General features: G+C 45.0%; 1 protein-coding gene across 1 annotated transcript; it reads right to left on the bottom strand.

Moving 5' to 3' along the window:
• Positions 1-1,997: 1,997 nt before the first annotated feature.
• On the bottom strand, positions 1,998-20,097 carry fkbp11 (FKBP prolyl isomerase 11). The gene is made up of 6 exons (XM_084317215.1): positions 19,664-20,097; positions 19,457-19,519; positions 9,419-9,506; positions 4,412-4,445; positions 3,428-3,498; positions 1,998-2,473 (listed from the first exon to the last, which is right to left on the bottom strand). The coding sequence occupies exons 1-6, from the start codon at positions 19,766-19,768 to the stop codon at positions 2,268-2,270; spliced, it is 567 nt and encodes a 188-aa protein (XP_084173341.1). The 5' UTR covers positions 19,769-20,097; the 3' UTR covers positions 1,998-2,267.
• Between the last annotated feature and the right edge of the window lie 1,638 nt (positions 20,098-21,735).

Raw genomic sequence — 21,735 nt, 5'->3', positions numbered from 1 at the left:
CCGTCACCTCCGGGCGTAGGTTGGCTGGCTGCGGTGGTCGAGGCACCCTCTCTCCTTCTGGCCTTCTTGGCCGAAGGACCAGCAGTGGCGGTGGTAGTGGCGATGGCAACTACCACGCGTGGGCGTGCAGGACTTGTTGTTGGTCGTCCAGCACCGTACCGCCCGTCATCATCCCGGACATAAAACGCGCTAGCTGCGCGATGTTGGATGTCGCAGCTAGGGTTTGAGTCCCGGCGATAAACGACTGGTCACTCCAGTTGGCCAACTGCCTAGCCGATTTCCCGTGGGGAACCGGCTTCCGCAACGGCTCCCACACCACCTCAGGACAAAGGAGAGACGCCATCGGTCTATCAAGCCGAGGCACCCCCTCCTTCATTCCCTCGACCAAACCCGCCACCCGCGTGACTTGCACGTAGGCGGGGGTAAGACCAGTGATGTGGGAGACCACCTGTCCCTGACGCACGTAGGCCTCCATTGAGGGGAAGAATGGGCAGACAACGCCCGTCTCCCTCACAGGACGACGTTGCCATAGATGACCTATCAAGTCATCGGGGACAGGGGCAGGCAGTGGCACGCCATTAACGACGGCTGCTGCCGCCATGAGCTCAGGGAACAAGGCACGTAATTCCCCATGCGCACCTTCCTCCACTAAGCTCGCGTCCCTCACATACGAGAGGCTACCACTCACTGTAGTGCCAACATCCGATGTGGCTGATAGCAGGGCATCTCGTCGCTGAGTCGGAGGTTCTAACCCAACACCAGAATACGAGGGACCCCAAGGAGACATACCACGTCCCCACCGGGGCGTCAAATAAGAGCGCCTCTGCTCCCACCATGAAATCCTCCGTTTCCATCGGCCACGGAGAAGCAGAAGCACCCTCATCTGGCTCCAGCAGCTCACCAAAACCAGGCCGTTCGCCCCTGCAAACCACCCTCCTACGACGGGAGCGAGCAGAGGCGAAGAGCTTGTGTCTCAGATCCTCTGCTACCAGAGGAGCCGTCGGCCGATGCGGCGGCGGAGGAACCAGAGCAGGAACCAGGCCATCTCACAGGAGATGCCCTTGGTACACCAGCTCCTCAGAGGCAAGCTATCCACCGGACGCCGATCGGGCGCGACTGACTGCCACGACCGCGGAGTCAATCCCGCCCCAAGATGCACGGCGGAGGCGGCAATGGAGAACCGCTGGTGAAGGGTGACGTTGCTAGTGCTACCCCCCGAAGAAAACATTATAACTTAGCTTTTTTCTACTTAAAATTGTGAGAGAGAAAAAAACAAGAGATAATGTTAACGCAGCTCCAACTTTCTTCAAAACAATCCAGCAAATTCAAAGTGGTCTAAACAGGCACTTAACGTGGTGAAAATTTAAGAAGGAGCTGATGGTATGGCCACACCCCTGCTTATGTAGGTAGCAGATGGGGGTGTGGCCAGACAGATGATGGTATGTAAAGGTACATGTGAGAATTTATTTCAGTTCAATACTGGATATGAAGAGTATTGCAATAGACGCTATGCGATATATAACTGAGATCTGCTGCCTGCACTCTGCTCTTGTAGGGTGTGCACCTGTGTCAAATTAGAAAAGCGGCCATTTTAAACAAGCCAAAAGACAACAGAAAGGAAACAGTGTGTCAATCAAACCACCCATTAGTGACAACACACTACTACCACAATGTGAATATGCACCACAGACAGTAAGTATCCCTCCACCATGTGAAAGTAATACGTAACACACACTGTAGTGCAACACACACTAGTGCAGCACACACTAGTGCAGCACACACTGTAGTACCTGTGGACACAGAACACCAGGGATGGAGCTTCCTATCGACCACATAGGTTGCAAAAACTGTGCCCAGCAACAACAACAAACATATATATATATCATTTTTTATTTTGTGGTCCCCTTCTATATCCGCAACCGATATTTTGACATCAAATGTTTTGCCAGGGAGGTCACTAGGGGTGAAGCTTGCCCAGGGCACCAAATGTGCTAGGTCTGGCCCTGGATCACACCCTCGACACTTCCTATGATGTTTGCTTTTATTACATGTGATCTTCTTGACGGGTTGAAATGTAAACGCTTGAAGAAGAAGAATTACGTATTATTTACATCTTTTTGGTGAGAAGCTTTTCGATCTCGTCTCGTTGCACCTTTTGAATGGCGTGTATGGTACGGTTGTCAAATAAACAAAAGGGACGTTACGATACACAATACTCTTTTTTTTTTACATTTTCTTTTTATTTAAATAGTTGTTGCCTCTTTTGCTCATTTCTTCTTGATCTTCTTGTCCTTGGGCTTCTTGCCGCCCCGCTGGCTGCTGGCCTTGCTGTAGAGGTAGAGGCCCACCAGGCCCAGCAGAGTGGGGACCAGGCCCAGACAGAGCAGCGGGAACACATCGTTGATCATCCTCTGCCACGGGGTCTGTGGGGTCAGGGAAACCACCTCCACCTCGAACTCCAGAACGGCGTCGCCTAAGGGGAGGAGAACTCTTTTGGTCAAGCTCTTAACCATTTCACTACCACACTACCAAAGGGTTAACCCTTTCACTGCGACAATACAGAAGGTTAACCCTTTCACCGGCACACGACAAAGGGTTATAACCCTTTCACTACAACACTACAGAAGGTTAAAAAACCCTTTCACTACCACACCGTCTAGTGTGGTAGTGAAAGGGTTAACCTTCTGTAGTGTGGTAGTGAAAGGGTTAACGATGATGGTGCCTCGATCGCTGCTGGTGAAAGCCGTGTAATTAAGATATAAGAGTCTGATTCTATAGTGAAAACTATAGAGTGGTAGAAATCTAAGATAGAATTGTGAGCGAGAAAACGTTCCAAAAATGTGAACTCTTTTGGTCAAGCTCTATGTGTGTGTTTGTGTGTGTACACTTGTATTATTATGCTTGTGAGGACAAGTTTGATTTGAGTTTTGGACAGAAGTGAGCACATTTGAGGAAAGTGACATCTTGGTCGGTCGTTAAAGGAACACAACAACATCATGGGAAATGCGCTTACTGTCTTCTCCAGGGTCGGACAAGAAGATAGATACCAATTTCCTCTCTCTGTGCATTCGGTAGAATGCTGTCCGGTTGCAAGCTAGCCTAGCTTAGCAAAAACTAATGCCAAGTGGATCTGACTCAGCTAGCCTAGCCGTTGGCTGAAAAACACCTCTCCCAGAGTTTTAAGCTAGGCTAGTGGAGAGGAAATCAGTATCTATCTTCTTATCTGACTCCGGAGAAGACGGTATGTGCATTTCCCATAATGTTGGTGTGTTCCTTTAACTTTAGAACAAATCATTTTAGGGTTAGAGGTTAGATTTCAGATAGGTGTAAGTTTAGGTGTGTAGTGGTAAGGATTAAGGCTGTGGTAAGGGGCTATGGAATGTCACTAGCATACCAGTAGTAATGTGCCTGTGTGTGTGTTTTGTACCTGGAATAGTCGGAGGGTATCCTTTCTTTCCATATGCCAGGTGTGGCGGAATGGTGGTTTTTATTTTTTGTCTGGAAAATACAGAAGCATTCACATAAAATGTGTAAATGTGTTGCTCAGGTGTTTCAGTCACATGTAGCTCATCACAGTGCATAATGTAGCTAATCACAGTGCATAATATAGCTAATCAGTGCATAATGTAGCTAATCACAGTGCATAATATAGCTAATCAGTGCATAATGTAGCTAATCACAGTGCATAATAGGGGTGGGAATCGTCGGAGACCTCACGATACGATACTTGCATCACGATACGATAGTATCGCGATACTAAATATATCGCGATACGATATTAATATGGCGGTTTACATTTTTTATTTTAATCAAATTTCATTTATTATTTGTCAACATGTTTTATCTAATACAATAAAGTTCAGTCTGTTCATCTCACTTAAATCATTTTTATTGCAGAACATGGTATTTTCTCAAGCAGACAGATGTAAACACTGTAATCTGTGTTGCATGTACCTGACAAACTGAACTGTTTGTATTACAGTCATATTCCAACTTAACTGAATGCACATGTGTGTGTGTGGACTACTGTACTATTACAGGTATTGAAATGAACAATGCAACTTCCTTATACAATTTCTTTTTTTTAATGAATAATTAAATATTGATACTTGGCGTCCCTGTATCGATACAGTATCGCCGCGCAAAGTATCGCGATACTGCTACGTATCGATTTTCCCCCCACCCCTAGTGCATAATGTAGCTAATCACAGTGCATAATGTAGCTAATCACAGTGCATAATGTAGCTAATCACAGTGCATAATGTGGCTAATCACAGTGCATAATGTGGCTAATCACAGTGCATAATGTGGCTAATCACAGTGCATAATGTCGCTAATCACAGTGCATAATGTGGCTAATCACAGTGCATTTTGCTGAAGGTTTTCCACTCACACTGCACTTTTAACTTACCCTTCACAAACACCGACCAAGCTCTGTTCCAGACCTGATAAGAACATCACATGTTAAAAAAAATAACAGAACACACCAAAACAACAATCAAATAGCAGAGTAAGCACACATACACTACAAGCAACAGGCCTGAGTTATCTACACATTTAAAGGATAATTCCCCCTCCCTGTGTGATTATCAGATGGTTCTTTAGCCATAATTGAATGCTCTGTTCCATTCAGAACATCCAAGTAGGAAATTGCAAGGTGGTCATAATAATAATAATTATTTTTGTTTTTAAACTCCAGAGTTCCAAGGGTCTGGCTGGAAAAAAACCTCAGGAGAAACATGGGACACTCACTCATGGGAGTTTGTGTAGCTAGTTTTTGAGCACTAACAAACGAGGCAGAGAAACTGAAATTAATTACAGCTGTATTTTTATGTTGAGAATTGTGCTAAAGAAATGTATCCTAAAGTTTGCAAACATGTTAACACCAGTGTTGTTGTCTAACGGTGCATGTCAGAGGGGGCGACAGTGGCTCAGTAGACAGAGCAGTCGTCTTGTAATCTGAAGGTTCCCGGTTCAATTGCGGCTCCTGCCGGCAGTGTGTCGGAGGTGTCATTGAGCAAGACACTTAACCTCTAACTGCCATCTGTGTGTGAGTGTATGGGTGAACATGAGACATGAGTTGTAAACCATTTTGGATAAAAAGCTGTTATATAAATACAGTCCATATAAGATAAATAACTGAAATCTCTGAAAATCTGAGTTGAAAAATCATGCCCAACAGTGGCGTCGTTAGCCCTGGGCTTCCGGGGGTTTAGCCCCGGATGTTTTTCTCCTAGCCCCGGACCTAAAAAAAAAAAAAAAAAAATCATTTTTTTTTTTTTTATGTCAGCATTCCCATTGTCTGTGCTGAATGTTTGTTAGTGTTTGGTATTTTTTGTTGGTTTTTAGTACTTTTAAACATCCATTTTTAGTAAGTAGTTTTCATTTGATCCTATAATTTTTTCATTCACCGATTTGTGGACTTTTTTTTTTAGTGTCCTGAAAGGCGCCTTATAAATCAAATGCATTATTATTATTATTATTATTATTATTATTATTATTATTATTATTATTATTATTATTATTATTATTATTATTATTATTATTATTATTATTATTATTATTATTATTATTATTATCATCATCCAGGAGGGAAAAGACACTTTGGATAGTAGGGACTGCATCTCTGCCTGTCCTGACCAGGAAACACTTTGCAACTGTGATCTCCTCTGGCAGTAGTTGGATATTGTAATGTGTGGCGAGGGGGTGCAGCAATTCCACTGAGAGAAACTGGTCTGAGGCTGGATAACATGCCTGTATGCCTCTCATAAGTTGTTATCCAACTCATGAGAACCTGCTCTCAAGCTCTTGCAGCATTCTGTCGACGACTGGATAGAACAGTCTCTGAGCTGAGGTCTGAGCTTGTGCCACAAGATGACTCAACTACATACTCGTCCATCCTTTTCTGCTTCCTCCTTTGGCTGGTAGTATGTTCCTCAATCCAAAGGCCATTACATATGGCCTTTGTCCTGTCATACATGTCCACTGCCATCTCTGAGGTGCGATAACCTTTGAGTGTGTCCTGCACTGTGCTTTTAAGTTTTAAATAGTACAGATATTGAAGATGTGCACTTTAACGCAGCAGCACCTGGAGCCATCCATACCCATGTCCAGTGTCCTATAATAAGCTTTAATCAAACCCTGGTTCATTTCCTCGGATAGTCCGGTTGGTTTGGGGTAGGGATGCCCCCCGGACCCCGGTTTTGAACGGGAACCGGTACTATATTAGAAAATACCGGAGTATTTATAAGCTCCGACGCCCTCGGTACTGCTATCGATACTCTAGAGAAATTATTATTATTATTATTATTTAAAAGTTGCGAACGATCCTCTCTCTGTCTCTGCACGAGAAGCGAGCCGCAGCAAGCCATTACACACACTTGTCGCGAGCCACTCACACATACACGGGTAGGGACTGGAGGTGCCTGTCCGTGGCTAGCTACGGAGCTAGTAGTCAGTTTCAGTGTTGCTGGATGGTACACTCTAACGTTAACGTTATGCCGAGTTCATACTACACTACACCTATGAACTCGACATAGCGATAACGTTAATCCGTTTCCATGAAGTGTTTAATTAGCAGCAATCTGTTCTGTTGTTGAACATTTAAACGTTAACGTGGCTAGCTACGTTAGCTACGGAGCTAATAGAGTATACCATCCAGCAACACTGAAACTGACTAACGTTAACGTTATGCCGACTCGCCGAGTTCATACTACACTACACGTATGAACTCGACATAGCGTTAACGTTACTCCGTTTCCATGAAGTGTTTAATTAGCAACAATCTGTTCCGTTGTTGAAAATGTAACGTTAAGGTAGGTATCCGATGCACTTCCGGCGTGGACAGGAAAACGTCGTGAAATCGTTGTAGTCATTTTGTAGTCTTATTAACTAAAAGATTTTAACAAAATAAAAAGCAGCAGCACTATTGCATAACTGAGTCATGTTTGCTATGTATTTCTTTCTTTAGGGGAGTAGGACATTTGTTTCACAGTTTTAGCATGATGTTTTATAGATGGCCAGGTTAAACACAGGTTTTTGTTTTTTAAGAGGGGGCCGGGGGTTTGATTTGATTGAAGTTTATTTCAAATATGCAACACAACAAACAAATATCAAGTACAGATATAGCCTTAAGCCGTTCAAATAATAATTTATAATTTTAAAAAAAATTTAAATATACTTAAATAATAATCTAAAAGAACCGATAAGAGTATCGGTAAAGTACCGAACCGTTAAGCAGTATCGATAAGAGTAGTAGTATCGATAAAATCCTAACGATACCCATCCCTAGTTTGGGGTGGTGTGAACTCTTGCAAGTGAACCCTGCTGCGGTTCATTTGAGATGTGAATGCAAAGCGGACCAAAGGCAGGAAAAGACCCAAAAATTGAATCTTTTTTTTATGAGAAGACTGAAACATATGTATGTAATGAAACACACAATACAGTTTTTTTTCGATTGCCTAAGCATGATTTTGAAAACGGGGCCCGGTGTTTCAAAACACACAATTAGCACAACCACACACACAATTATCAGAACACATCAGATCCTTTGCTAAATTAAACACTTGTCAAAACCATACACTAATTTATAAAAACTACATTTTGTTTCATATGACTTAATTCTGTTTGAACCAGTTACACACACTGCTGTGCTTAACCTAAAACACATTTAGCAATTCTACTTCTCAGTGATTAGAGTACTGTAAGTGAAGTATGCAGAGAATGTGCAAATATACAATAAATACACTACACAAGACCAATGCTGTGATGAAAATATAATTTATTTATCTACATATACCCAAATCAATGATGCAGACTGATGAAAAAAATTACATTTTCTCTCCATATACCCAAATCAATGATGCAGACTGATGAAAATATAAATGTTCTCTCCATATAACCAAATCAGTCAACATTTCAACATGGAGAATCACAACAATACATGTCCCAGTTTTCATGCTACTATGTGCATAACACTGTAAGCTCAGCAAATATCAGACAAACATAAAATACTGTATCCAGTACAGGTTAAAATTACAGTAAAACAAAAAGAAAATTGAAAAAATGTAAACAGAAAATACTAGACATTATCTCTTTGCCTAGCTGGATCTGGCAAGATCATTTTTTGTTGTGATTCTCCATGTTGACTGATTTGGGAAAATGGGAGAAAATGTATATTTTCATCAGTCTGCATCATTGGTTGTCTTGTGTAGTGTTTGGTGGATGTATTGTATATTTTCACATTCTCTGTGTACAGTACTTCACTCTCCTTCCATTTTGGTTGAAGACAGGTGAACTCACCTGCTGCATTTTTATAGTGCTTAAACCTGATTGGTGTATCTACAATTAAGCAATGGTGTGTTTGTGCATCTGATGGCTGTGTTTAACCAATTGGCTCATATGTGTGGTAATTTGACATTCTGTGTCTAATGTAATGCAAGTGTGTTTAGTGTTTTGCAAATCACTGTGTGTATTGTTTTGCAAAAAGTGTGAGGCTGACATTGTAGGGGTGCAAATCTGGGCCTATATTTTGCTCCTTGAGTGTAAGGTTTTGATAATTGTGTAATACTTTTGATTTGAGTGTTTATGCAATTGAAGAAAACTGTAAAGACTAGAGATGAACTGTTTATTTCTTTTGTACATAGGCTGTGCATATGTTTGTTTGTTTGTTTATTTGCTTATGTGTATGATTCTTAACTGTGTTTTTATTTTGTTATTGGTGTATATGTGTGTATGTATGTACAGTATATGTATATATATTATATATATATATATATATATATATATATATATATATATATATATATATATATATATATATATATATATATATATATATATATATATATATATATGTGTATATATGTGTATATATGAATATTTGTACTCCTGTTGGAGCTTCTTGGACCAGATCAATGTTTTATCTGGCTAAATAAAGGTTAAATAAATAAATAAGAAACTGATGATTTGGTCCTGTTAACTTTGAATTTTCTATGGGGACTGCCCAGATCCCTCTCATGGACCTGGACCTCACTTTGAGAACCTCTAATGATTCTAGTTATTCAGTATTCATCTCTAATTACTCTAAAAGTGCGTATTTCTGAAGCCCCCAATGTTTTCTAACCCTAAAAACGCCCCTGATGCCAAGTTTTCTAATTTGAATGCAACTTGAAGGGTCATTCTATTGCATTTGTCCTAGTAGGAATCTCTGACATGTCTGGAATGCAGCATATGAACCAAAAACCCATGCATGGTTTGGTTCTCTGGTAATCACCACTCAAATATCACCAACATTTCGTCATGGCTATAATGAATGGGAGTCATAGGGACAAACATGACATATTGCATCTTGGCTAAACCGAATGTACCTTACCTAACCTTACCTAAAATGAATGTAAGTTGTAAACTGTAAATTTACCAGCCATAACCGTTCTCTTCCCCAGCTCAACAACAAGTGGGTCCCTGGATAGCGATGAGTCGATCAACTTGCCATCCAGAAGTTTGCCCTGTCCAGAACAATATCAGATACAAACATTTGAAAACATTAAACAGTCATCCACTGCACAGTCATCCACTGCATGCATTTTAGGTGTTAATGAAGCCAGCATAGCAGTCTGGGTAGCTGTGGTGGAGAAGATAAAGGGAAGCATATAAACTTGTAATTTTCTGATGTTAAATGAAATAGTGGATGTATAGTCCAAGTGGGGGTCCTGAGGGGGGGGGGGGGGGGGGGGGGGGGAGGGGAAGGAAAGAGCGAAGAGCGAGCAAGAGCACATGTATTGTATTTATTATTTTTATGTCTTTTAACTGGAATATGTTAGTTTCTTACACATATGTTGGATTATGTAATTGGTTTGTCATGACATATCCTATAGCCCATATTATGTACATTTCAACAAAGTGGAGCCGCAGGGGACTTCCATAGCATACGCCTTCAAATCCTCTTACCTTGACGATTAAAATCCTCCACAATTTAGTAAACAGTATACCCATAGCTGGTGTTGATATTTTACTATGCCAGCTTGTGAGAATTCGTTGTAGCCAGCCAGCTAACGTTAACACTTTGAGTGCCACTCACAGCTTTTCTCTGGTTTACGCCCCGACCGTTGAATGCCACGGTCACGAGTATTCTCTGGTATTTATTTTTATTTTTTTATTAGCGATCTGAAATCATATTGCATCACGCAAGCCTACCATTGGAGATCCAGGGACCGCTGGCGCTCAGATGTGAAAAAAGCGCCCCCTATCGTCTCCCAGATGGTAAATCACCCTTTTGGAATGGACTCAATGAAAGTGAATGGGAGAACGGATTTCTGACTCCACATTTTACTTCTCACTGATGCAGCCGGGGTCTACCAGAGTTCATTCTGGAGCCTCTGAGCCGCGCGGATCATGTGTTATACTGTACACACGATGGATCAATACATTTATCGATTTTTTCAAATGGCGATCGGAAATTGGAATAAACCATTTGGATACCATCTGACCTCAGGTAAGGAATCTATGTTATCAGTGTTAGGATAATCAGACTCGTTTTCACAGAGATATAAGCGTTTATGTGATATGTGATATGGCTGTTTTGACTGTAAAAGCCATGAGGAAATAAGAGCAGCGATTATCAGCGCACGGCACGAGCGTGCGTGCGCACACATATACTATCGATCATCTAGCGTTTATTTGAAAACAATTCATAAATAGGCCGACAAATGACAACGTTCTGGAATATTCCAGTAAAAGGCGATTATCATAGGCATGGGTTGTTTTTTCCCCGGAAAACGGGTGATTTTCAAAATGCTATCAAACGGAAATGAAGCGTTAAAAATACAATCTGCCTTGCCAATGTTGACTGGAAAATGAGTATTTGATAAGCGACGGGCAGATTAGACACATAGCCATAATTTAAAACATAGATTAGGCGATATTAACGTTAACATTGGCCGTGGATGGTGGCATTCAACGGGGTAAAAAGGAAAACACGGCCGGCACTGAAAGTGTTAACGGTATATTTTTTTAATGATTCGTTACGGCGAAATCAATACTTCCATTTGTATAAATTACGTTAACTCGAGGATAGATTTCCTGCCTGCGGGACCAATATTATTCTATGACAGCCCCGCCCCCATTCACTAACCAACCAATCAACGCAACGGTTGTTCAGATTAGATTTGGGTGAAAGGTACGCATGAGAGAGAAGTCAGCGAGTGAGAACTCCGCTGGAATTGGATCATGTTTTATATATATATATATAAATATACCGATACCGATCGCTGGCCGATCGATCGGGCATCCCTAGTTATATTGACGAGGCTTGACAACAGAGGTTCAAAGATAACTTCACATTTATTTGGCTATTCGTTTCTTTATATCGCTTTATCCATCGGGGCTGCTCCCGTTTCTGTGTTGACAAATCCTGGTGTTTATTTGTTTGTTATTTGGATTTACAAACATCTTAGGAAGCTCAAACCTCAAACTCAAACCTATTACATCACACACTCTCTCTCTCTCTATGTTGTAAAACATGTACACTAAAGTTAAGTTCTGTATCGTATGGCTCCGCTCGGCGTCACTACTGCACTGTACCTCGCTCGTGCACGCGCACTGAATAAAAGATTCCACAATGTACCTTTACATCCCAACATCCGTCTGACCACACCCCTATCAGCTTACCTTCATAAGCAGGTGTGTGGCCACCTACTTGCCTCCTTCTTCGCTTTCACCACAAGGAAGTGCCTTCGGTAGATCCCCACTTGACGAGGTTGCTAGTTGAAGAAAGTTGAGACGAGTTTACATTGTGCTTATTTTTTTCTTCTCTCATAAATATTCAAGAGAAAAATCTAAGTCATAATGTCTACTTCGGAGAGTCGTAGAACCACTCTTCACCAGCGGTTCTCCATTCCCGCCTCCGTCGTGCGTTCTGGTGCAGGGCTGTTGCCGCGTTCGTGGTCGGCAGCCACGCCCGGTAGGCATCCGATGGGTAGTTTGCCTCTCCGAGGAGCCAGTGCACCGGTGCCGTCGACTCTGCGATGGCCTGGTCCTGGCTCTGGTTCCGGGGAATCGTCCGTTGTTGAACGGCCGGTTCCGTTGGTTCCGGAGGATTTGAGACGCAAGCTTTTTGCGTCTGCTCGGTCCCGTCGCAAGATGGTGTCCTGCAGACGTGAACGGCCTGGGTTTGGGGAATTGCTGGAGACCAGCGAGGATGCGTCGGTCTCTAGCTGTCCAATGGAAACAGAGGATTGCATGGTAGAGGCGGACGGGTTCTTGTTTGAAGGCCCAGTAGAGACGAATATCCCACCCATCCAGGTAACACTGGAGGGGGGTGATATGTCTCCTTGGGGCGCCTTGTTCGAGGATGTCGGGGAAACCCCTCGGCCTCTTCAGCAGGATGCCCTACTATCAGCCACATCAGACTGTGGCTCCTTAACCAGTCGCAGCCTGCTGCATGTGAGGGATGCGGGTTCGGTGGAGGAAAGTCTGCAGGGGGAACTGCGGGCTTTGTTCCCCGAGCTTATGGCGGTGGCGGCCGCTGCAAACGGCGTGCCGCTGCCGCAGCCACTGCCTGCTCCTGTCCCCGATGATTTAATAGGTCATCTCTGGCAGCGTCGCCCGGTGAGAGGGGTGGACGTTGTCTACCCATTTTTCCCCTCAATGGGGGCCTATGTTCATCGGGGCCAGGTGGTGTCCCACATCATGGGCCTCACTCCCGCCTACGTATCAGTTATGCGGGTGGTGGGTTTGGTTGAAGGTATGAGAGAGGGTGTGCCACGGCTTGATAGGCCGATGGCCGCTCTCCTCTGTCCGGATGTGGTGTGGGAGCCGTTATGCAAGCCGGTTCTCCAAGGAAGATCGGCTAGGCGGTTGGCGTATTGGAGTGACCAGTCATTCATCGCGGGTACACAATCGCTGGCTGCTGCGTCTAACATCGCACAGCTGGCTAGATTTGTATCCGGGATAATGACGGGCGGCACGGAGCGGTCGGAGGTACAACATGATCAGCTCACCCAGGCGGCAGGAGCCGTCCTGCATCTGACCCAGGTGCAGGCCATAGCCTCTGGGAAAGTGCGCGCCCTGGCTACTCTGATCCAGCGCCACCTTTGGCTGGAGCAGGCCCGTGTGCCGGAGAAGAAGAGGTCTCCTCTTCTGATGGCCACCCTCTCCGATGCTGGACTATTCGGGAAGGCCCTGCAGCTGATGACCTCAACATGCAGAGAGATGGCAGAGGAGAGATCCGTGCTCCAACCCCATTTTCCGCCTCCCGTCATCGCCGGTGGAGTCAGAAGGCTTCCGCGTCGTCGAGGTTCCTCCGCCGTGGCTGCCAATGCCTCCATCGCCACTGCTGGCCCGTCGACGAAGGCCAGGAGGAGAGACGTGCTGCTGCTGTAGCCGGCCCATCTACGACCGGAGGTAATAATATATAATGCAGGACCTGTTGCAGAGGTTTTTATTCAGCATGCAACGACACTCAATGTTTTAGTGGTACACACAGCGGTTAGTTTAGCACACACACCGGAACACACACGCATGCATTGTCTCTTTAGGATCGCAGATGCGATTTGTCTCTGCGATTAACCCATCCCGTCGTCCTTCCCCCCCAAGGGCAGCCGGGAGCAGACAGGCGTCAACGTGAGCCGCGCCAGGGGACCAATCCAAGTGCTCCTGTCCGTCTTCGTCAAGGACGCCACAGCGTTAGCGATCTGTTGTTGTGCATGTTTTTCCATTGGGTTTATCTTATCGGGGGGGAAACCCTTGCGAGCATGGGGAGAACATGCAAACTCCACACAGAAAGGCCTGGGAGATACCCCACCTGGGTACCTGGCATCATGGAAACCTGGTCCCCAAGCGGGAATCGAACCCTGGACCTTCTTGCTGTGAGGCGACAGTGTTAACCACTACACCACCGTGCCGCTAGACGGTAGGGATCGACGAGACCAGCAACCGATTGCCTACCGTCCCTCCGGGGCTTCTCGGGGTGGCAAAGCCCGAGCGGCTCGAGGCAGCAGACGCTGCTAGACAGTGACTTTTTTCCCCATGCGGTCCCCACTGTTTACCGCTCCCCTCTCATATTATTTGTTGATTAAATAAAAAGTCCCCTAAAGAGGGACTGTATTTTTTGGTTAAACAAACTGTGTGTTTCTTCACCAAAATATGATGAGGTTGAAAAGTGTGAATCTACATTGGTATACATTGATGGATGAGTTACGTTCGTGTTATGAGATTAAAGCAAGGTCTGCAGCATTCACTCGGTTATAGAAGGGTTTCTATCTCGGCCTGACGCTCCACATGCAGGTAGAAGCTGGTTGTATGGTCTGTTGCTTACACACGAAGTAATGTTGAACTACAACACTGTTGTGTTAGTTGCAGTAATGCTCGTATACACACGTTCCACGGCCTAGCCGTTATACTCTCTATCAGTGTTTTTCTATGTACAACATGGAATGCGGGTGTAGGATTCACACACGCACACAACTTGGTTTTGTTGTAAACCCTGTTCACATTCTGTGGGTAGCATGCATTGTATTAGCTTGCGCTATTCATTGGCTTTCTACCAAAGGTTTTCATATGCTACAGTTGTTATTGTGTGCAGGGGGAAGGGTTTTGTGAGGGGGTGCCGAATAAACCCCTCCTTCCCACTTGATTGGTCGAATGGGTTTTCTCATCTCCTGTTGGGCCAGTCGGGCCAAGCCGTTAAACGCCTTGGCTGGGGGGGGGGGGGGGTTGTCCTGACTATGCTCCTATTACAAACAGGAGTTGTGTGTGGGGTTTCCCCCGTCATAGCGTACGTTACGTTGCTATGACGATGGCTTCCGTGAGTTAGATCTTTACGTAAGGTCTGTGGTGTCAAAGTGTCGGGTTAGAGCGTAGGACTTACGGGTCCGCTACGCTCGATTTTATGTGTAACTTGAGTCAGTTGGTCACGTGACTCGCAGTTGCCATGGCTTTTTCATTCTACGACTTACATGGGAAGGCTTTCTGGGGAATTTCGATCTAAATCCTCTGTGGAAGGGGTGACTGGATGTAAAAATATAAACAGTTTTTACCCTCGGCTGTGTAGACTGGGATTCATACTGTTGGTGCTTCCTTCTTTTTTATTAAAAAGAGTTGGAGTTTAGGAAGCACCACACCCCTCTTGTCGTTCCCCTGGGCGCCTTGGGGATTCACTGAAAGGTCTAAATAGCCTGTTCATTGATGTGGTTGTGTCCCGACGCACGTTAAGTGCTAGCTCGGGGTGTTCTGTTGAAGATCAGGCGGGTGACTAGCACGCCTTGGTTGCTTGTGGTTAAAACAGCGTTTTTATAAAGCAACTGGGATGGAGGTTTTTTCCTCTTCCGACGACCTGTATTGGTTATCGACGGATTCTCGTTCATATCTGGGGGATGATGACGGAATGGATCTGAACATATGTAGAGGGGTCTCACGCCCTTGGGGTGGGCCACCAGGCGCGGTTCGCACCGACCGTCTGGGTGGCGCCTTCTTTTCATGTTTTAAGATCAACACGCATATCTGCCCCTTCTCCTGGAGTAGGCATATCGGCGTGGTTAGGGCACGGGACTGGTTCTGGTCACGCTGGTCCAGGTCAGTTAAACCCGTTGTCCGCCGGGGATGCAGATCTGCTGTTCTGGTACCCTGAGGGACTTGTGCTTTTTTCGGGGGGGAAAATGCCAGGTCGATCCGGGTGTCGCAGGGTTAGGCGCTATGGAGACCCTTGTTGGGTACATATTGTACTCTGCACTGTCGTAATGGCTTACGGCCATGCCAACCTGTACACGCCCGATCTGGTTCGATCTCGGCCGCTACGCTGGTTTGGTCCTGGTTAGTACTTGGTTGGGAGACCGCCTGGGAATACCAAGGGCGGTGTGCTTGGGGCTGGTTCTCCATTCATTTCGCTCCTCTCTCACGCGTGGCGTGGAGGGGGCTGTTGGGGTGGTCTTGGACCTCCTCTGGTAACTCTGTGCTTCCCGTGCCGCCGGGCCCGGTCCGAAGTAATGTTCGTCGACCCGTAGGCCTGGAATAACCCCCTTTTTTGAAAAACTGCAACACTTGTACCGTATGACACCCGCAGGTGTGTTTTGGAGTTTTTCCTGAGGGGTTATAGGAACAACCACCGCATAGGGTAACGACATGGTGGTTGGTTCCCTGGTGTGTTGGAGCAGTGTCAACTCCCGGGTTGTCCGGTTGAGTGTGCCCCTGCACGTTCATGACGTCTGCCAATCATGTCAGCCTTCTCTGCCTCAACCCCTCTGGGTGGGGGTTTTTAAAGGAGGCTTTGTCATGGTGATCAACAACGCCAGCATACGCCCCTTCCGCCGGGGCGGCTGTTTTCAGCTGACTCTTTTGGCGCCTGTCTCGTCCGCAGTGCTCCAGGCTCGGGTTACGGCCTGTTGCCTGGTTTCCCCGGTACGCTGCCTGCTTCCGTTGGTTAACCTTTGAGTGTTTACGGTCGTGCTGACTGCCTGTTCTGCAGGGTCAGTATGCCAGGCGGTGTGCTATTGGGGGGAAAGGGCCCGCTCTTGGAGGGGCCTGATCCGAATACGCTGGCGATGTGGGGGGCGGTGTCACTAAGTGACCGCCTGGTGGGGTCTTGATGCCTGGCGTCATTGACCTCTCCGGGCCCCCGTTTTCCAGGGGATCCAGTCCCTTCGGTGGGTCTGGGTCTTCCTTCGCGCTCCGCTGCTACGGCCTTGCCACGGGGTTGGGTTTGCTCTTGACCCCGTGATTCTGGGGGCAGTAACGAGTTTGTTCCTTCCATTCGTTCCCGGGTGGCATGCGGGTTGTGCGTGTGTGTAGTCGTGGGGTCAAGCCACGGTCTGCTCATCCTGTGCGTTGAGTTGCTTGAGTGCCTCTTCGCACGGTCGGGTCCGTCGCCCTCCCGGGAACCTCCAATAGGGGGGGTGCCCTCCATTAGGGGGGGTCGAGGGGGCTCGGTCCTCCCTGATCTGATGGTTGTGGGGGGCCTCAGCGGGGTACATTTGTCGGGCGATGGCTCTCGCTCGGCCTCCCTTGTGCAGTAGTGACGCAGAGCGGAGCCATACGATACAGAACGTTAGGTTATGGCTATAACCAAGTTCTGTGAGTATTGGTGACGCTCGGCGTCAGACGCCGCTGCTGCCCTTGATCTCACCTTGTGGTGAAAGCTTGGGAAGGAGGCGAGTAGGTGGCCACACACCTGCTTATGAAGGTAAGCTGATAGGGGTGTGGTCAGACGGATGTTGGGATGTAAAGGTACATTGTGGAATTTTTTATTCAGTGCGCGTGCACGAGCGAGGTACAGTGCAGTAGTGACGCCGAGCGTCACCAATACTCACAGAACTTGGTTATAGCCATAACCTAACGTTATGTTGGAGTTGTATTGTGTTTGAGTTGTTTGAGGGAAAGAAACCTCCTGTCCTGCTGTAGTTTTTATTTTCACTTTGTGCCGCTTGATTTGATTGTATTTCAGAGATCAGAGATGGAAGTAACTTGAGAAAAGGTTTAGCATTTTTCTATTGCAGTTTTGCACAATAAATGTTCTTAAAATACCTCTGTACTATGTGAAATATGTCCTAGTAATACAAAAGTACAGTAATAGCTGCCAGTGTTTTACCCCTTCAGAAGCATTATATAGACATTTTAAGATAAATGAATATACCGTGATATATACCGTTACCGTCTATGCTTCAAATTATACCGTGATATAAATTTTAGACCATACCTTCCAGCCCTATCCTTTACCTACTATTTGGTTATGCTGCTGGCTAGTACGACTTACTAACAGTGTATTTATACTTGTTTTATACCCCCTTGAACGGCCCTTCTAAGGTTTCTCTCCTCCACTTTGCCTGTTGTGCTTTTTTCCTATTGCTATAGTTTTTTTTTTTTTTATCCACTTTCTCTCCCATTTTCTATTTTTCTCCCATCCCAATTTCGTATCATCCAATTCAACCCTCCCCTGTCTCGAACGCTGTTTCTTGCCTCCCACAAGCCGGCTGCAATGTGGACTAAGTCATACATAGCACGAGTCCCCTCCGATACTCGAGGTAACAGCAGTCGCATCTTTTCACCTGCACAGCGCGATCTTTCAGCGTCAGGGGTCTGCGCTTTGGAGGGGCGCCGCCCCCATCGCTTCCTGATTCTACTGCGCAGGCGCACCAACCGACCTGTAGGAGTTGCTGTCCACAACGCCCGATCCCCACCCATCAGTTTCCCACCCCCTAATACTGCCAATGTGTATTAGTACGGATGACCAGCTAAACTGAAAGCAATGTGGAGCGCTGGGCTCGCCTCGAACAGGCGAACCCAGCGTCTCCAGTATTTGTGGTGAGCGCCTTGCCCACTGCACCACGTAGCCGCCCTCTATAGTTTTTTTTTTTTGTGAGTTTCTCCTTACCTTCGCTAGGGTATGTCTGGGAGTGTTGTTTTGGATTTCATGATGGGTTTTTTGTTCTTGATTTATTGTGATGTTTCTTCTTGACTTGTTTAAAGAAGACTTGTCCAGCCCATGGGGACATTAACGTGTGATTACAGGCTTTACAAATACATTTGATTTGATTTAATTTATACCTGTATCACTGTACATATTAATACTACAACTATGTATTGTACATACATCTAATTAGCACTATTATTACTCAGTAGTACACTTTTTTTTTTCTTTTTCTTTTTTTCTTTTTTAAAATATATATATATATAAATTATATATATCCACCAGTTTAATCACCTGTACATTGTATATGACTATAACACTTTACCTTACATTTGCACTCTGGTTGGATGCCAAACTTATTTTCGTTGATTGATTGAAAACTTTATTAACAGATTGCAGAATGGGTACAATACAGTACGGCTCGTTGTAGTGTACTTGTGCAGTGCTGTATAATGGCATCCATTTGAATCTAATCTAAAATTAAAATGCAGCGAGTTTGTTTAAATGATATAAATGTGATTGGTAAGGATTACATGCACCCTGTGTCTAGATTTGACAGAAACATCCAGGTGCCTCTAGTCTTACGCCGCGGGAACAAGCTGCATGGACTACTACTGACCTACTGACGGAGCTAGTTTGCTGACGTGTTGTACCGCCTCCCCATCACAGAATGTCGATTTCTGAGACATAGGATAAAACACAACAAACCATATGCTGCACACACAGATCCTTACAGCCCCGTAGGTCGGAGTTGACGTGCTATTTGTCATTGCAATTCGAGGTTCACGAATTGTAGCCTCTAATCGGAGCGAGTTTCCCTGTCTGTGTGTAAATGGACAATTAATACAGTTTATTCCACATGGTGCTTAAGTTTTGCAGATAGTGCAGCGCCGCGCCACATCATCGTCATCACATCAGTAGGCTAAACATTTCGGAGTTACTGGTGAGGTGACTAGTGCAAGTTGAACATTTTAGCATGTGTTATAAATGTATTTATAAACAGAAACTGGGTGGCTTGAAGTTATTCAAGTACTGTGGGCAATATGTTCATTGTCTTACCGTGTAGTGGATTTGTAAAGTGTCTCCCATAGCGGAAAGTACAGAGCAAGTTTCTGGTTTCTCCTTGAGAGAGAGAGAGAGGGGAGTTCAGTATTACAATGTTGCACTGCGATTTGTTACTCGTTGCAACAATAATGTTGAAAAAGGCAGCATGATGGCCCAATGCTTGCTTCCTTCATGACTGAATATTTGCCCCACCACACTCACCAGAGTCTCCACCAATAACTCTACGATAGCATTGTGTTCGTCTTGTTGTGCAGCAGCACACGTGAACGCAGCGACCAGGACTAGAATAATAACCCCGGTCTTCATTGTAAAACTTCTGCAAAAGCGTTAATAATAATACCGTCCAACTTCCGTCTGTCTCCCACGGGCTTCAACAACGAGGGAGTCGGAAAAAACCTACCGACGTCGAGTTGCACAGAAAAGGACTGCGTTATAAAAGAAAAGAAAAAGCGGCTGGTCGGCGAGTAATGCTGATGTGTTGTTATAGTGATAACGTGGAGTTGACTATGGACGCGGTCCAACACCTGGATCCCAGTGCCCGCCTGCCTGCCTCAAGCATTCCGCCAGCATAGATGTAGCAGTACTGTCTATCTGTATGTCGTGTATCATGTCTACGATGAATTGAAAATGGGGGACCCTGATGTAAACAAGACGAAAGTCTTTCTCTGGTCTGCATCCCCTTAACAATTGTATGTATTTAGCTGTACTGTACTGTACCCATTCTGCAATCTGTTGATAAAGTTTTCAATCAATCATCCCATAATAAGTCAGTCGTGAAAACGGAAACGTCGCAGTTACTTTCAGCTGCGGTTCTGACTGCGTTGTATGTATCCCATCTGATAGAAAAGAGGTGCAAGCTGGCAACCTCATCCTTAGTTATAACTATTCCTTAACTCGACGGCGAAGCATTGGACGGCGTGCCGTGGACACATCATGCCCTATAGATCCCGTGGAACTAAAAATAGTCACCTGTGATAATGTTGCACTTATCTGAAGTTACATACGCCTGAATAAATTGTATTCAAGGTCATTAGATTTGAGCAATCCACTCTGGACAGCCCACTGGGCTCCCCCTCGTCTCTCCAAATCAAAATGCCCTGTGCTGCTTACTAGTTCGTTCTTGCCGTTGTGAATGGCGGTGCATGGGAGTGCAACTAAAGCAACCATTAATTATCTGGTGCAAGCGCGCTCTTGACTTTAGCAGGTATTTCTACCAGAGGGTTAGGGTCTTAAAGGGATATTTCACTTTAGTAGTAAGTGTCAAGATTCAACAATATTATTACCTCTATCTGAGTGCATCTACATGTAAGCTAGCGACCACTACTGTATCTGTTGTCCGCTGTCAACACCACCATTCCTCCCAGATGTCAGGCTCTTTGTAGATGACATTAGATAGAGGTAATAATGCTGCATTTTAACAAGGTATAATAAAGTGAAATATCCATTCAAAGTGAGGTGAAAATTGTGATTTTGGCAGGATAGGAAACTATCATATTTTGCCTACAACCACTGCAGTTTCATAAAACGTATAAAGCTATCATCAAAGGCAACTATAAATATATTTGTTTTCACATGTGGTAAGAAGGTAAATGGATCACCCCGAAGACTCAACCAGAATGACAAATTAATCAGAATATACATAGATTTAGAAGTATTTTATTGGTTGTGACATGCATGCTTTTGAGAACAATTATTTATTGAACCCTTTCACTACCACACTACAGAAGGTTCGTGTCAACCCTTTGTAGTGTGTTAACTGTGTAGTGTGATAGTGAAAGGGTTAACCTTCTGTAGTGTGGTAGTGAAAGGGCTAACCGTCTGTAGTGTGGTAGTGAAAGGTTAACCTGTAGTGTGGTAATGAAAGGTTAACCTTTGTAGTGTGGTAGTGAAAGTGTTAACCCTTTGTAGTGTGGTTGTTAACCTTCTGTAGTGTGGTAGTGAAAGGTTAACCTTCTGTAGTGTGGTAATGAAAGGTTAACATTTGTAGTGTGGTAGTGAAAGTGTTAACCCTTTGTAGTGTGGTAGTGAAAGGGTTAACCTTCTGTAGTGTGGTAGTGAAAGGTTAACCTTCTGTAGTGGTAGTGAAATGTTAACCTTCTGTAGTGTGGTAATGAAAGGTTAACCTTTGTAGTGTGGTAGTGAAAGGGTTAACCTTCTGTAGTGTGATTGTCACAAACAAAAGTCTAATAATAACACAAATATACCTGGACCGTTTTTGTTGTGAACCCAACCTGTCCAGTAAGTGCTTTAAGCACAGGTCCCGACAGGAAATA

This window comes from Notolepis coatsorum, assembly GCF_963971535.1.
Source record: "Notolepis coatsorum genome assembly, chromosome: 6".
In the NCBI taxonomy this organism is placed as follows: Eukaryota; Metazoa; Chordata; class Actinopteri; order Aulopiformes; family Paralepididae; genus Notolepis; species Notolepis coatsorum.
Note: the sequence above shows the minus strand (reverse complement) of the source record. Positions and strands in the feature narration are given on the sequence as shown.

Coding starts and splice junctions, on each gene's coding strand:
- fkbp11 (XM_084317215.1), bottom strand. CDS start 19,768: ATGAAGACCGGGGTTATTATTCTAGTCCTGGTCGCTGCGTTCACGTGT. Junction 9,507..19,456: donor CTTTACAAATCCACTACACG/GTAAGACAATGA, acceptor TGTTCTGGACAG/GGCAAACTTCTGGATGGCAA. Junction 2,474..3,427: donor ATACCCTCCGACTATTCCAG/GTACAAAACACA, acceptor TCCTCCCCTTAG/GCGACGCCGTTCTGGAGTTC.